General features: G+C 36.9%; 1 protein-coding gene across 4 annotated transcripts in view; it reads left to right on the forward strand.

Moving 5' to 3' along the window:
* LRRC28 (leucine rich repeat containing 28) overlaps positions 1 to 17,179 on the forward strand; it is a 1,318,547-nt gene that overhangs the window by 761,010 nt on the left and 540,358 nt on the right. For all 4 annotated transcript variants that reach the window (XM_044078388.1, XM_044078386.1, XM_044078389.1 and 1 more), the window contains one exon: positions 7,949 to 7,986. In XM_044078388.1, coding sequence (XP_043934323.1) covers positions 7,949 to 7,986 — 38 coding nt within the window. The remainder of the gene's footprint in view (positions 1 to 7,948; positions 7,987 to 17,179) is intronic.

Consider the following 17,179-nt stretch of genomic DNA (forward strand, 5'->3'; position numbering starts at 1 on the left):
CATATGTCCAATGGATATACTGACTAGTTGCATACAAGCATTAGCAAGATATGATTCAGAGAGATGTGCTATGTACATGTGCAGCATATGGAAAATTGTAGAGGACATCATATGCAGATAATTATATAATGACATTTAAATGAGGAATGGCATGCAAATGCTATGCCTTTAGTATTATAATATGGTATATTCCCCCCTTTTGTGATTCATAGTCACATTTTGCAATGCAAATGTGTGTTGTCCAGATATGCTACTTAAAGAGAAGCTGCGCTTTTTCTACTTACTTTGCAATCAGTGAAGGTACTTGGTTTTGCTGATAAACATTGCTATATCCCACTTTGAAATGCCTCTTTTATTGTACTGCAGTCTGGTGCATTGAATAACACTCAACATTCTCAGAGGATGAGATGCAGGCAAAGGTTGATTCATTACATATTTGAAGAACTGGAGCTCCTTGATTGGTTTTGAGTATGCAGGGACATTATAAGGACTTTGGTAAACTTACATGGTCCAAAATTAAAAGCTATAAACTAAAAAAAAATAAGTGGCAAGACTAAAATAATACATAGAAGAAAGTTTAATTCATGAATTTGATTAAAATATCAAGAAAATATAAGAAGAAGAAACGTTTAATGGGAGATGGCATAACGGTTAAGGTGTTTGATTCAAAAATGGGATAAATGCCAGGCTTAAAATGGCCTACAAGGGCAATTAGCCTAGAACTAACCTAGCATATGAACAAAAAATAAAAAAAGGTGAAAACTAAACTTTTTTGTTTTTAGTCTTTTGCCTGTGGGTTATGGATTAGTATGGTACTACTATTTTGAGCCTTTAATGTAGATGCTAACTTTTTTCTGGTTTTGTGGGTTTTTTTAATTTTCATTAAGCTTTTTTTAAAATAAGAAAAGAAAAGAAAAATTGTTCTCTTTTGCAGCACATATGAAGTAATTATTTGTTTAGTGCATTAACACTACCCACTAAATAATTATCGCAAAGTTTCCCATTAAAATCAATGGGATCTTTAACCTGGAAGTGACTAGTCATGGCATTTGTTTATATGACTTATCATGTATACCCTACGAATACAGTCTTAACTGATAATATCTAGTCATTTGATTAGAAACTTTCAGAAAGTGTTGATGTGCGGATCTTCAGTAATAATTTTCTCTTTCACGTATGTAATTTATTTTACTTTCAGGCAAGGAAACAGGTGTAATGCTGGGCAGTGGTGATAGTTGATATTACCAACACAGAGTAGACATTTCTATACCTTTACCAAGATCACCTTAGGGAGTTACTCTACCAGCAGCATAAAATATATTTTGGGACTCTTTGTTAACCACTTGATTACCAGTAGTGGTTATGTTTTCCGAGGGGAGGGAGACGGTGTTTGAAAGCAAAAGGCAGTTAGTGTGATTTATTTTATTAATTTATTTGATTATTTTATATTTGTTAGCTAGATAGGTGGACTGGTCTATAGATCTATTTCACCCACAGCCTAGGCTAAAGTGGCAAAAACAAGATACAATCAGAAGAGCAGATTACAAGCAAATGTCAAATATTTTGAAAGTACAGATGAAATAAAATCAAGTAGTTTAAAAATACATTGATTTATATAAGAGTACCTGAAAATGAAACCATTCAGAAACAGAATAGGCTAATCGTTGTGCAGACTATAAGGCCCAGTAATATAAGGTTGAAAATTTGTTTTTCCTTTACAAGGCATATGCTGAGCGCACAACAAGCATAGTGCAGATTATAGTACATGCATATTTTTCTGAGACCACCCCATCCCCTTGTATGCTATAGTATATGTATAGGGATAAAATATACATATATATATATGTATACATAGCCCACACAAACACACCTATATCTGTGCACAAAGCCACACATGCACACACGTATGTACAGTAACCAAAAGTGTCTTGCTTCTTTGTTTCAAGGTGCAATTCAGAGTTTGCTTAAAGGTTTCCATGCATAAGACTTTTAGAAAGACATTTCACCTTCCAGGTGACTTGAACTTCATGTGACCAGAAAATGTCAACACTTCAAACATTGACACGTAGTGTGTCGACGTTTGCAATGTCAACTTTTTCTGGTTGACACTGTCAGTGTCAGTAATCCCCCAACTCACACACAAACACACACACACATATACACACACACATATATACATATATATATATGTATATATATGTATATATATGTATACATATATATATATATATATATATATATATATATATACGCACACACACACACACACATATATATATATATATATATATATATATACACACACACACATGTCTGTATAGATATAGATAGTTAAAAACACTTTACAAGCTTTGTATGTATATATATATATATATATATATATATATATATATATATAGGTATATATATATATATATATATATATATATATATATATAGAGAGAGAGAGACGGGGGGGGGGTAGCACAAGTAATGTTTTCACATTACAGCAAAAGGTTTCCCAGTTTGATTCTTTGCTAGGATGTTTTCTTTTGAGTATACATGTCCTTCCGGTGTTTTTGTGGGTTTTCTCTGGGTCCCTTGGTTTCCTCCCACATTCCAAAGATATGCAGTAGGTGGATTGGACACTCTTCACTGCCCATTTTAATTTCTCCGAATCTTTTGGGTTTCTAATACCATGACGGGAACGGACTCCATTCCTAAATCAAAGTACGATTAAAGTTCATGAAATTAGTATTGTTTCACTCTTTGATGTCAGCCAAAAGTGCTCTTCGCAACACCCACAATATGCCCAGTAATGACTTCTGCAATTTGCACTAAGTTACGTGTATTGGTAGCATGTCTAAATATGATTGTAGACTCTTTTTTATAAGACCCATTGATCCTACTACTATTGGAACTATCTGGGTATCTTTCTTCCACATTGCTCTAATTTCTACTTGCAAATCTTGATATTTTATGACTTTGTGTCTCTCTGTATGCAGAACACTGTAGTCACTGGGTGTGGTGAATTCCATGATCAATGCTGCTTTTGCCTTCTTTTCTTGGACCACTATATCTGGTTTTCTAGCATCTATCTTTTGAAATGTTGGCAATGGATGATCTCAAGTGATGTAGGCTTCATCATTTTCTCTGATGCTTTGTGGCTCGTGTTTCCAGTGTTTTTCAGCCACTTCACTACCATAATGTTTGCACAATCCCCGGTGCAGCAGTCTCGCCGCATTATTATGCCTTTCAGTGTACAGTTCTTCTGTCATTAGTATGTCACAACCAGCGACACGGTGTACAGGTGTTTCCAATTCTGTTTTACAAAACCTACATTTGTCTGTTTCTCCCCCATATTCAATGGACTTTGTAAACCAACGTGTACGTAGCCTACTGTCTTGTAGTGCCAATATTAACCTTTCATCTCTTGGTTTGAATTCGCCTGTCCTTAACCAATTCTGCATTGTTCCTGATCCACATGAGGCTCTTCCAGAAGTTATCTGTACTTGCAACTATATTTATGCTTTTTCCACATTTCCTGCCTTCTCATCTGCTCCTTCACTTTATATTCTTTCTTTTGTTTTGTGGCACGTTCAGTTGCTGCCTGGTTTTTATCCACTTGTAGTTTGACTTCCATTTCTGCTTGATGCCAATACGCTTCTGTTAGCCTAAACAGGGAAGTCATCTTAGATTTATTTTCCTCATGTTTCAAAACTTTCACTACATTTGGGACTTGTGAGGTCAACAGTTATGTGTGGAGTTCCATGATTGCAGATCAATACATGTAATCAATTTCAAGGAGGCCAGTCCCTCATTCGGAACGAGGAATATATAATCTTGGTATGCATTGATTTTTATAAATCATTTGGTGAGCATGAAGCATCCTTCTTGTTTTCCTGTCTAATCTATCCAAAACGTTTTGGGGCCAATCAGTAACTCCAAAACTCTAAGTTAGGACATGAAGAGCAAATTGGTTTATAGCTTGGATTTTGTTCCTAGATATCAGTGCTGTTTTCTGGATTAATTTAAGTCTTCTAAAGTGCTCTTTACTGAGTTTTATTGACATTTGTTCATGTTTTATTCTTGATCCTTCATCAGTTCCCAAATGTTTGTACACTCCCTCTTGCTCAAGTTTTTTTTATATCATATTCTTGTACCAAATTGATGTATTCTTGGTGCTGCAGTTTTCCTGCTTTAAAGGTTGCTTTGGCACATTTATCAAGACCAAATGACATTCTTATATCATCTGAAAAAGTGTTGACAACTTGCATCACTTTCAGTTCCTCATCTGATGAGCTTTACACTTTCAAATCATTGACAAAGAGAAGAGGAGAAGTCTTTACACTTTGTTTTCTAGGAGGCAAATTATAGCCATGGCCTAAGCTGTTAAGTAGACAGCTTAATGGGTTAAGGGCAAAGCAGAACAGCAGTGGTGACAAACAGTCACCCTGGAATATCCCCCTTTGAATTTTTTATCCCTGGAATAATAATTTGTCCTTTGTCATGGCTTAATTGCAAAGTGAATAAACTGGAAAAAACGTAACTTAAAAAACAAAAACTGCGAGTACACCAATAAGTGCTGTCACACTATACCGGAAAACAACCACTGCTGGTAAACGGAGCTCTTCTCAAAAACTTTCGAGTTTATTAAATCCACAAAGCAGTTAAAAACTTCAGACCAAAAAAACAAGTTGTTTTTTTGGTCTGAAGTTTTTAACTGCTTTGTGGATGTAATAAACTCGAACGTTTTTGAGAAGAGCTCCGTTTACCAGCAGTGGTTGTTGTCCGGTATAGTGTGACAGCACTTATTGGTGTACTCGCAGTTTTTGTTTTTTAATTGCAAGTGGTCTGGCACTGTTTCATGGTCACTGTAATGTAGTTAGTCAGTGTAGGGTGTATCTTGTGCAATTTTAAGCTCTCTTTTATCCCTGAATGCGGGATACTATCAAATGTTTTTTTGTAGTCAATCCATGCCATACTTAAATTCTTCCCAGGTTCATAGGTGTGTACTAGGCTAATGGCCCTGGAGCCTTTACAAGCCTAGCCCATAGGATTACCCTGGCATCATGCCACCCGACCTTAGTTCCCAGTGCCTCTGTTGAGTAGAGCCACTGGATTGATCCCCAGGGTTGGGGTTATTTAACAGCAAATGATCCTTTATTCCATATGACTTTCTTTTATTGCCCTTTTGTTCTACTGCCATAATTGAGTTTTCTTCTAAATGACTATAGACTCTGTCGGCATCAATTCCAGTGTATAGTTTATAAGTCGTCGGAAGGCAAGTTATTGGCCTATAATTTTTAGGGTTGCTTGCAGGTTCACTGTTAAGTAGGAACATTGTTTTCCCTGTTGTTAGCTAGGTTGGTGTCTGTTCTGGGTGTGCATATAAATAGTTCTTACTCGTGGCTAAATCTTCTTGCACAGATGTAAATAAATTAGGTACTGCATATGAGCCTGAGGTTTTCCAGTTTGAGGCTTTTCTTAACTTTGTTTCAATCTCTCTGGCTGTTACTTCATCCCATTTCATATCCTGTACCTTTAAACTTCTTATTCTTCCTTTTACTACTTCTATCCATTTAGCATCTTTATGTTCCACAAGATCTTCATAGATACTTCTCCAAAATGTTTTTTTTTTTTTTTTGTGGTCTTTCAATTCCTTTTACCTTGTTTTCCAATTCTCTATAAAACTTTTTTGGGTAATCAATAAGTTGCTTATTTTGTACTTTTCCTTTATATTTATATGTGTACTTATAAGTTTTTCCGCCTGTGCTAAGATTTTTAGTTTATTTGTAATACGGCTTGATAGATCCTGATCTGTTCCAATACTGTGCATTGCTTTTATCGTATCTGTTTTTCTAAGTATTTTTGCTGATCTATTCCCTCTTCTGTGCTCTTCTAACAGTGACACTTCTTGTCTTAGTTGCTTTATAGTTTTCTCTTTTCAATACTTCCATGATAGTATTCAGTTTCTTCTCTTTCTGTCCCACACTACTGTGTGTTCTTGTGATAGAACTTTATCAGTTATTAATTTAACTGCACAGAATATATCCTGTTTACTTCTGTTATATCGCATGGATCTCTATGGACAGTCCTAATTATTGTGTTCATTTGTTTTATCAAACTTCTGATTTTGGGGGTTTTATTGACCTTCTGCAGTCTATTTCTTTCATTGATCTTAATATGTCTATCTATCTCTATTAAGTCAAGCAAATCTTCTCTTAGTTCATTTTCTTCTAAACTGAGGGCACATTTTTTGTTTTCCATTTCCTGCAGGCATTCTATAGAAAGTTCTATTGCATCTTCCTGTGGCACATTCTCTTCAGTTTCATCCTGTGCCATCCGTTGCTAAGTCATATGAGAACTCAATGACCTATCACACATCAACATTAACTGTGTCAGAGTTTCCAGTTTCCCGTTCCTTCCCTTTCCGTCCAGCTTCAAGTGAATGCTTATACTCGTTTCCTGTGGAAGGCTCCAAAATATCTTCATATGACATCTGACCAGTTGCTTCCCGTTCCACTGGTTTCCCTTTAATTTGGAGTTCCATTGCTGTATCCTTTTGTGGTGCTTTCTGAATTAGACTTTCTACACTGAATCATTCACGTTGAAGGTACTCTATAACTTCAGTTTCTCCTTCTTTGACTACTGCATTACTGATCTCCTTTTCTACTTTTTCTTTTTGTCTTCTTATTTTTGTATTGTAAAGTTTTCCAGGTCTGGATTCCTTTGCTTGTATTTCTCTTCAAATATCTTTGATGCTGCTCTTTTTGTATTGATTAGTTTTGCTTTCTCCTTCGCATAGATATTACACCATATTAAATCTCTTTTCTTTCCCATGTCCATACTTCTGCTTCAGACATCTGATCTTCCTGTTTCTCCTTACTTTGGGGACTCTTTCCATCATGCTGTGATGTAACCTCTGTTCGACCTTCTACATCAAATCCTTCGCTTCATATGCAATAGGTGGGTTGGACACTCTTAATTGCCCATAGTGTGAATGTGTGTATGTATGTGCAGTATGAAAGAACAACCATGGCAGGGATAGCCACCTGGCAGTATGAACACTGCCTTTAGATGATTGTCACTGTTGAAGTGACACCCCACACTCTTGTGCAAACATGGGAGAAGGGGGGTTCTGGATGGATGCATATTATATGTATGTGTGTGTGTGATTTACTATGACTTACGTGAATGGCAGTAAGTCGAATGGTCGATGTCCGAAATCACAGTTTCCAAGGGACAGGAAATCAAACGAAAAGTAGTCGAGTTGTGTGTGTATATATATATATATATATATATATATATATATATATATATGTATATATATATATATATGTATATCTATATATATATATATATATATATATATATATATATATAAAGAGAGAGAAACAGTATGAGATTATATTTCCTGTTATCAGTACCTGTACTGATGTGAACCCACTGTTGGCCTTGGATTGAAGACAACAACTGAAAACTGCTTGGAGTAACACAACTTTACTTGTTAGTTAAACCAAATGTGTTGATTTATTGTTGCACTAACCTCTCATTGAAGTTCTGCTGTTTATGCGAGTACCTCGTATTGATGTACTTCTGTCCTTGAAATATTCACTGAATAATCTGAAACCAAATTGTTTGCCTTTTTACAGATAATTTTTAGTGTTGGTACAGCTCTGAGACATGTTCCTTTTGTTCGTGATTCTGAATGCATCTTGAGTGTAGTATAAGCTGTATATGTAGTAAGTCAGTTATATGTTGTCTGAACATCTGGAAACCTGTGGCTGTATGTTGCACTAATCTTTATGAAGTAAAGGTTCTATATCTGTGAAAGTTTGCATTACATCTTGAAACAAACGCAACGAGACTTAGGATATTTTAAAGCTGCCTTACACTAATTTTGCAGTGTATATGGAAAGTTGCTTTTGGACTGTTAATAACACTGTTTTCTATCTGTCTTTCCAAGGTACTTGCATTCGAATAACATAGTAATGGTACCAGGAAGTAAGCAAGTTTAATTTTTTACTTGAAAATACAAGTTTGTATGAAGCAGAGGCTGACAGAGAACACTTGTTCATTTATTTTCAGATAAAAAATGTCTAAGTATCAGTTTATTTATACTGTAAAACTGTACTAAATTGTATTTCAGTGGTTTATTTTTAAAAGCATTTAGTACACCTACGTTTTCACTGTGACTATGAATATCATTTTAGAATAGCAGTACAAAATCTGAAAGATGATATGTACTGGTAGGGCCTGCTTTCCTTTTAAGTTTGTTTTCCAAATTTTTTATGTGCTGACACAGTGGCTCAAGCAAATTGTGCTATGACTTGATCATGGCCACTATGCATGTTTTTTAAAAAAGTTAAAAGTATAAAAAAATGAACAAGCATAGGAATCTGTCTAGTCCCATCCTCACTACCACGAATGTTGAGAAAAAAAGCAGAAACTAGTGGTCATAAAACTTCGTTGATGAGCTCACTCACAGTAATTTCCCGAAAAATCATGAAAACCAGGTAGTGTTCCAAAGCAACAACCCTTTGTCACAGTCAAGCAATACTCAGTAAAAAAAAAAATCATCATAAAGAAAGATTTTTGATTTTTTTTTTTTACTGGGGATTGCTTGTCTGTGACAAATGAAGTTTTGTTGCTTTGGAACACTACCTGGTTTTCATGATTTTTTGGGAATTATTGTGACTGAGCTCATCAACGAAGTTTTAAGACCACTAGTTTCTCATTTTTATTTATTTATTTTAAAAAGGTGAAAACATGATGAAAATCAGTATTGTATGTTATTATTATAGTGCAGAAAACTGTTTTCTAATTGTTAACATTTCTATGGATTTGCTACAGCAGTGTATCTGCAAGAAAAGAAATGTAGTCTTGTGTCACTGATTGGTCGTTAGGGTGTCAAACATGCGTTGTTGCATTCTATGATGCAATCATTATGAAAATATTACCCTTTTGTATTATATCACACTGTTTTATGCTACCATGTACCAGGGTTTCTCTGTGGGCACCAGAATTGTCTTACATAAGCTGTTGCTTTCAGTTCTACCACTTCTGGGAGTTAATTGCATGGGACAGGAAAACTTAACCAAAGCAGAGTATTTATTGAGTCTCATCTTATTTTTGTGGAACATTGTTATATTTGATTGTGTGTCTGAAACAGTTTGGCTCTTTCTATAGTGCTTTAGAGATATCAACAAGTCTCTGTCATGGTCATTCTCCTTACCATGACCCTAATTTTTTTTCAGTCGATACAGACATTTTTTGACACCCACTTATTAAGACTGTAGTTGCTTTCCACTGAACTACCTGTGTCTGAATTAAAACACTTAATTTGGTTTATAGAGCATGGAAAATGCTAGTGGAAAAGAGGCATGGCTATGCAGTCTAGCATCCTGTCTCAAAGAAGCATCTAGCTAGAGAGCTTCTCTTTCCTGAATACCCCTCTTCTTTGTCCTTACTTTTCTACCTGTCATAGCTCCTTCAGACCCACTTCTTGTCTTTCATTGATCATAGACATGAAGGTAATTTCATATTCAGTCAGTCTTTTTATAAGATAGAACTTTATTATTTCATTCTCAGACTTTTGTCTTATTAATTTCAGCCAATGCTCCATCCCATTTTTTACTTCTCAAGTCGGCCCCTTTTTTCTTGAAGCTCAAGAGCCCTTATTTGTAGAGAAGTTTAACTGACTTTTCCTGAGGGCATGGCTGGCCTGGAAGAGTATGGATGCATAGTTTCTGGGCTCCGTGCAATAGGCAGTTATAGTAGTTACTTCATAGTGTGATCCTTAGTAAGGAATTGGTACTGACCTTGGGATGTGTAGTGCAAGTGACCCAGAGCAGACCCTCTTAGTAGAGCATTTTACATCTTCTAATTTTATTTGATTTTTTCATTAGTGGTTGGGGAGGGCAAGGCTTACCACACTGCTGCAACACAGCAGCAGCTCTTGTAAGTGTTGGAGGAAAAGCTAGAGCAGTTAGGGACTAGATTGGCTCATAACTGAAAGGAGACCAACAAAATATTAAAAACCTGTTGACAACAATATAGTCAGAACTTAATCAACACCTTGAGAAACTGGATTACTGGAGAATAACTCCAATCAAGTAAATGTTCACATCAAGGGGATACTGGATACAGTGGAGGACAAAGACTTGGTTGGAGAGAGCAATCCAAGAAATGATGCATATTCATAAATATTTGGATCCCATGATAAAATGGAACTAGAGACAGAAAGAAGAAACAGGGAATTGCAGGTGGTCCAGTGCCCATGCTGATGGCACTGCATTCATCAGGAACCAGGGACTGGATTATATACTACACCTAAAAGGGGGTTACCTTTGGATAAATGGACATTGTTTTTACTGTGTATTACTCACAGCATCATTTTAGTAACAGTCAACAGATGCTGTATTTCAAATGAGAGATGAAGTAGCTGGAATATCATGTATATTTGATGTATCTGACAATGCTGGCTGTTGAGATAGAACTTTGTATAATCTGTTTGCATAAATTAGAAGACATGGAAGAATTTATTAGAAAAGCAAGGGAGCAGTGCATGAGTCTGGCAGCAAACTTGGAACTGTAATTTTCAGAAAAGTAAATGGAGTGGGATTCAGTGAGAAAGAAAAGATAGTGAACAGCTGTGAGGGAAAAAGTGCCACCTGCAAAGCTGTTAATCACAGAGAAGTCCCCCTCCCCAAATAAGAGGGAGTGGACTTGGATGACATGGTGGGGAGATAGTTTAGGGGCCATAATATCAGAGCCAGACAGATGAAAACTGTGCAGGAGGAACAGATATGTTCAGGCCAGGGTAATATTGGGGGCACTGAGACAACAGAAGTGAACCTATGTCTTAGCAAGTGTGATGCATGAAGTAGGCAGGGTCACCAGTGGATCCAAAAACCGAAGGTACTGGGGAATTCTCATCAGTGAGATTTGCCAAGCTAGATTGAAGTCTAAAGGATGGCTAAGGAGTGGCAGGTGTAGATGGACAAGGACCTAACCCATTGGTAGAGAATTGTACCAGACCTTATTGAGTAACGTGCCGTAATAGAAAAGGGATATATTATTAGATTGTGGCTTTTGGCAGCTAATAAACATGCTAGAGCCAAGATATAAATGTTGAATAATTAATTTTGAATTATCATTCTGAAGGAGATTATAGAAGTGATTTGTAGGAGTTAAGAGCATTGATATGTTGTTTATCATTTCTGTGCCTAATGTGGATCTTTTCCAAGCTGTTGCCTCAGTCACACCTCACACAGTAACTTTTGTTCACACGGGTAAGATATAAACAGGGTGATGTAATAGAATTTCTTTTTTTTATCATTTTTATGGCTGAAATGAGTTTCTTTGGGTAAAAGTGTTATGCTAGGCAGGATCTGCAAGATTGTTTTATAGAGCAGGACTATCTTTTAGGGGCTTGCATTCTACCCCATACTCTGTTGGTGAAGGGCTCCAGATGTATGATGGTATTAATGCACACCTGACACAGCAGTAATAAAATGCTAAGCTTTATAAACATATAATGCTATGTTATGCTTTCACTCAGGTGGGTAATACTCAGAAGGTACGACAGATGTTTTGAGTGAGAGATAAGAGCCCTCTATACATTTTCTTAATGCCAAACTATTGACATGGGGGGGTTGTGGAAGAGGAAAGTCAAAAGGAGTTAAGTACATGAATGTTACTGGAGGAGTGAAATTTATCAGGGTAAGGGAATGAGAGCTGAGAGCTGTACTGTTTCTGGCCGAGAGAACTGGGAACTGTTTAGTAATAATATTCTTCTTTTCAGCCTCCACTGCTATATTTTTCAGGCATAGGCACTGGTTGGGGGTATCCAAGAGGGAGTTCCTTTTCTCCCTTAGTCTGAAATGACACTGAGAAAGTTTTGGGAAGTTGGGCTTCAGAGTCACTTAGACCAAGATGAGGATAATTTGAACAAATCACAAACACTGGGAACTAGACTCACGAGAGGATCATGGAATGTAGCTGGGAGCTCACATCTTCTTAGAAGGGAAAGAATATTGCAGAAGCATAATAGAGCCATATGTCAAGTTGAAAATTAAGGAAGAAGAAAAATTTAAATGAAGTAACTTCCCACAGGTTTTTGCACACCATAAAGCAGGAGAGGGTGGCAAGGGAGTCATAATTATGTTCCCTGAAAGTCGCAACTGAGACAGAAACAATAAGTGGAAGAAGAAGATGGATCATACAGAAGGGGAATATGCAGATGTGTAATTGGTTGATAGGTAATATGTGAGCACCCAGTAATGATGACCCAGAATTCTTTAGGAAACTGTTTTGAATTGGGAAAAGGAGATGATGGGGTTAAAAATACAGCATTAATGGGAGATTTAAATTTGGTACTAGAAGTTAAAATAGATAGGCTATATGGTAAGAAGGAGCTGCATACATAAACAGAAAGCAGTGAAGAACTAGTTGCATAGCTTGGGTTGGGTAGATAGCTGGGTGGGGGGGACTTCATGATGCAGAGATCACAGTCAAGGTAGTAGGATTGACTTAATGTTAGTGTCACAGAAGTTGATGACGTGTGCATAGGTGGAAATTACAGCAGCTAGGGCTTTCAACAAATGCAATGTTATTGATGGAGGTGAATTTTTCTGTGAAGGAAATAAAATGAAAGGGTGGAGATAGGTTCATAATAAATGAAGGGGAAAACAGTTAAGATCTAAGTTGAAGGTATGAATTTGATAGACAACTGGTAATGCTTTGGGGTAGGGATATAAGGCAGCATTATGGGGCGGAATTAATGGGACAACAAGCAGATACAGAAAGCAGAGAGAAGGTAATATTGGAGTAAAGGAAGACAAGCTCAGTATACAAATCAGAGCAAGGTGCAAAGGATGGGGTTGTATCATGCAGGAAGAGAGATGTTCAAATGAAACACTCAAGGTGAAACTAGAACTCATGGATATAAGAAAGGCAGAAGCAGAACTTTCCAGAAAGGATGATTCTTGGTAGTTAAGAAGTGAAGGAGATCTGAGATGATGGTGTGGCTGTTCAGATGCAGAAGGGGACACAATAATAGTGCCCCATGTTGAGGCGAATTGGGGGCAAATATTGAATCTGAACTTGTTAATAAGGGAAGCATTTAGGTAATACTGTACTGACTTATACGATGACAAGGATGGTGACAATTTATTTAGTTGGAAATATTGAGCAGCAGTGATAACGATCTTGAATGACAAAGAGTATAAATGGCTAGATCATGAAATCACCACAAACAAGGTTCATGCAGCCATAGTGGGAATGAACATTAATAAACCCATGAGAATAGATGGCTTTCCAGCAGAATAAGTGAGGGAAGTGTTTTTGGAGGAACAGTATGATCATTTCAAAGATAGAAGTAATATCCTTGAGGAATCTAATCAGGTTTTAATCTTTCTACTGTCTAAAACTGAAAAGATAATTCTAGGAGTTAAAGATTTTAGACCTGTTTCACTGATCAACTCTGAGCTGAAGATCTTGGGTAAGATACCAGCAAACTGGATAGAAAAAGCGTTACTGAAAATAGTTGTAGAAGGACAGGGGTTGTGGGCGGAAGGCATGTGAAAGGGAAGATCTATCTCTAGAAATTGCTGGAGACTAGCAATATTCCTAGATAAATATGGGGAAAGACCAATAAGGGCAGGGATAGTTCTTTTCAGTATTAGGAAAGCTTCTGACACACTGAGATTCAACTTTTTATTCACATGCTTACAGAAATGGAGAATCAGAAGAGAACCGCGGGGAGTATATTTTTGATATTTGAAGATGTCTACATCTTGTTAAGAAGTGAGATAGACCTAGTATTGGAAGAAATTTTAAGACATTTTTCATATATTTGGAGAAGTTTCATGATTGCAAGTAAATGTGAACAAGAGAGTTTGGGTGAGATTACCATACAAAAAGGGAAAGGATACATTGGATTAAAGGAAGAGATGTACCCAAAGTATTTGGGACTAGTAGTTGGACATTCCATAGAAGTCACATGTAAGAAAAGAAACTCCAAAGATTAATAAGCAGGATGGAAACAGAATGACAGGCCCAGGTAATGACATTAAAACCATCTCAGGTAAAATTAAAATTGTAACAATAATAGTGATGCCACATATCCTCTGTGTAACATGGTGTATGCCAACATTAAACAGAAGGCCCAAAACTGGATATAGTTAACAACTGTTGAACTAGTGGCAGATTGTAATAGGGTTAAAACAGGTGTTCATGCCAGGACCCACAGCTTGGGGGGAGCATGGCCACAAAACAACTTACACTTTTAAATACATTCACACCTTTAGCGGAAACAGTATCTCTTTCTCACACTTTGAAGTGCGGCACAGAAAGTAGTACCACTACTTTCTCTGCCCAGCTCAACAGGCAAGGGTTGCTTTGAGTCACATAGGGTTGCCTGAATTGCCTAAATCACCTACACAACAAAAAGAACAAGAAACTGGGGATAATTACTAGTATTTGTTGCTTTGATGGAGACAGCATCTTTGAACTTCTAAATGTACAAGTTAAGTATAGGCTAAGAAATTACTGTGAAGTGTGTGTGTGTGTGTGTGTGTGTGTGTGTGTGTGTGTGTGTGTGTGTGTGTTCTCAAATGGGAAAAGTTAGTCAAATAAGCCATCAAAGCAGATTTACTTATCAATAGCTGCACTATCTGGTCAAGTGACTTGTGCAAAGTCATACAGTAGGCAGATGGTGGTGTAAAGAATCAAACCCTAAATACTTGACTACAAGAAGCAGCTTATTAACAGCTTAGGGCCATAACCCTGTGCACTGTCAAGACATTCACACATTTCATTTTCTGATAAATCACTGAAGGTTAAAAGTCACTGAGGTTTATAATCAATAATGCCAGTCATTAAAGTTCTTTGATATTAATCCACTGCTTCCCATAGTCAAAAGGGTTTAAACCCTTTCAACTCCAATTGTATGCAGCAAGCTGTAATTGATGGCTACAGCTGTATATGTCTGTGTAAATACTTGGTTCCTGCAACCCATTATTCTACATATAACTTAGCGAGTTAATGCTACTGTTTCCTGTGTCGGCTGTAGGGCTTGAGTTCTTCCCCTTCTTTTTTTTACTTTAGTTTAGCTTTTGGTGCATAGAGTTAAGGGTGTGAGTTGTAGTCCCTGGGGTACAAGGTTTGAGTCCCACAGCTCTTGTTTACCTACTGTGTGATCTTGAGCAAGTCACTTATTCAGACGGTGCTTTGGGGCAACTGGAAATTTGAGCTAGGCCACTCAGTATTTCCCTTGACGGCAAACCTAATACCTACCAACAAACTAGAGTAGTTATGGTATAACAGAAGCAAACTGATTACAGTGAACAGGAGCATCGTCGTATGAGACGTTCCTTATGGTATAACAGAAGCAAACTGATTGCAGTGAACAGGAGCATCATCATATGAGACGTTCCTTTAATGTATAACAGAATCAAACTGATTGCAGTGAACAGTAGCATCATCATATGAGACGTTCCTTTAATGTATAACAGAAACAAACTGACTGCAGTGAACAGGAGCATTATCATATGAGAAGTTCCTTTCATGTATAACAGAAACAAACTGATTGTAGTGAACAGGAGTATCATCGTATGAGACGTTCCTTTAATGTGTAACAGAAGCAAACTGATTGCAATGAACAGGAGTGTCATCATATGAGACGTTCATTTAATGTATAACAGAAGCAAACTGATTGCAGTGAACAGGAGTTCATCATATGAGACATTCCTTTAATGTATATTACACGCAAACTGATTGCAGTGAACAGGAGCGTTATCATAGGAGACGTTCCTTTAATGTATAACAGAAGCAAACGGATGGCAGTGAACATGTGCATCATCGTATGAGATGTTCCTTTCATGTATAACAGAAGGAAACTGATTACAATGAACAGGAGCATCATCATATGAGAGACGTTCCTTATGGTATAACAGAAGCAAACTGATTACAGTGAACAGCAGCATCATCATATGAGACGTTCCTTATAGAATAACAGAAGCAAACTGATTGCAACAAACAGGAGCATCATCATATGAGGCATTCCTTACAGTATAACAGAAGCATACTGATTGCAGTGAATGGGAGCATCATCATATGAGACGTTCCTTTAATGTATAACAGAAGCAAACTGATTGCAGTGTACAGGAGCATCATCATATGAGACGTTCCTTTAATGTATAACAGAAGCAAACTGATTGCAGTGAACAGGAGTGTCATCATATGAGACATTCCTTTAATGTATAACAGAATCAAACTGATTGCAGTGAACAGGAGCGTCATCATATGAGACATTCCTTTAATGTATAACAGAAGCAAACTGATTGCAGTGGAAAGGAGCATCATCATATGAGACGTTCCTTTAATGTATAACAGAAGCAAACTGATTGCAGTGAACAGGAGCATCATTGTATGAGATGTTCCTTTAATGTATAACAGAAAAAAACTGATTGCAGTGAACAGGAGTGTCATCATATGAGACATTCCTTTAATGTATAACAGAATCAAACTGATTACAGTGAACAGGAGCGTCATCATATGAGATGTTCCTTTAATGTATAACAGAAGCAAACTGATTGCAGTGAACAGGAGCATCATTGTATGAGATGTTCCTTTAATGTATAACAGAAGCAAATTGATTGCAGTGAACAGGAGTGTCATCATATGAGACATTCCTTTAATGTATGACAGGAAGAAACTGATTACAATGAACAGGAGCATCATTGTATGAGAGACGTTCCTTATGGTATAACAGAAGCAAACTGATTACAGTGAACAGCAGCATCATCATATGAGACGTTCCTTACAGAATAACAGAAGCAAACAGATTGCAGTGAACAGGAGCATCATCATATGAGGCATTCCTTAAGGTATAATAGAAGCAAACTGATTGCAGTGAACTGGAGCATCATCATATGAGACGTTCCTTTAATGTATAACAGAAGCAAACTGATTGCAGTGGACAGGAGCATCATCATATGAGACGTTCCTTTAATGTATAACAGAAGCAAACTGATTGCAGTGGACAGGAGCATCATCATATGAGACGTTCCTTTAATGTATAACAGAAGCAAACTGATTGCAGTGAACAGGAGTGTCATCATATGAGATGTTCCTTTAATGTATAACAGAAGCAAACTGATTGCAGTGAACAGGAGCTTCATCATATGAGAGG

The sequence above is a fragment of the Protopterus annectens genome, chromosome 7.part0 (genome assembly GCF_019279795.1).
Source record: "Protopterus annectens isolate FY-2018-M chromosome 7.part0, PAN1.0, whole genome shotgun sequence".
NCBI classification, from domain to species: Eukaryota; Metazoa; Chordata; order Ceratodontiformes; family Protopteridae; genus Protopterus; species Protopterus annectens.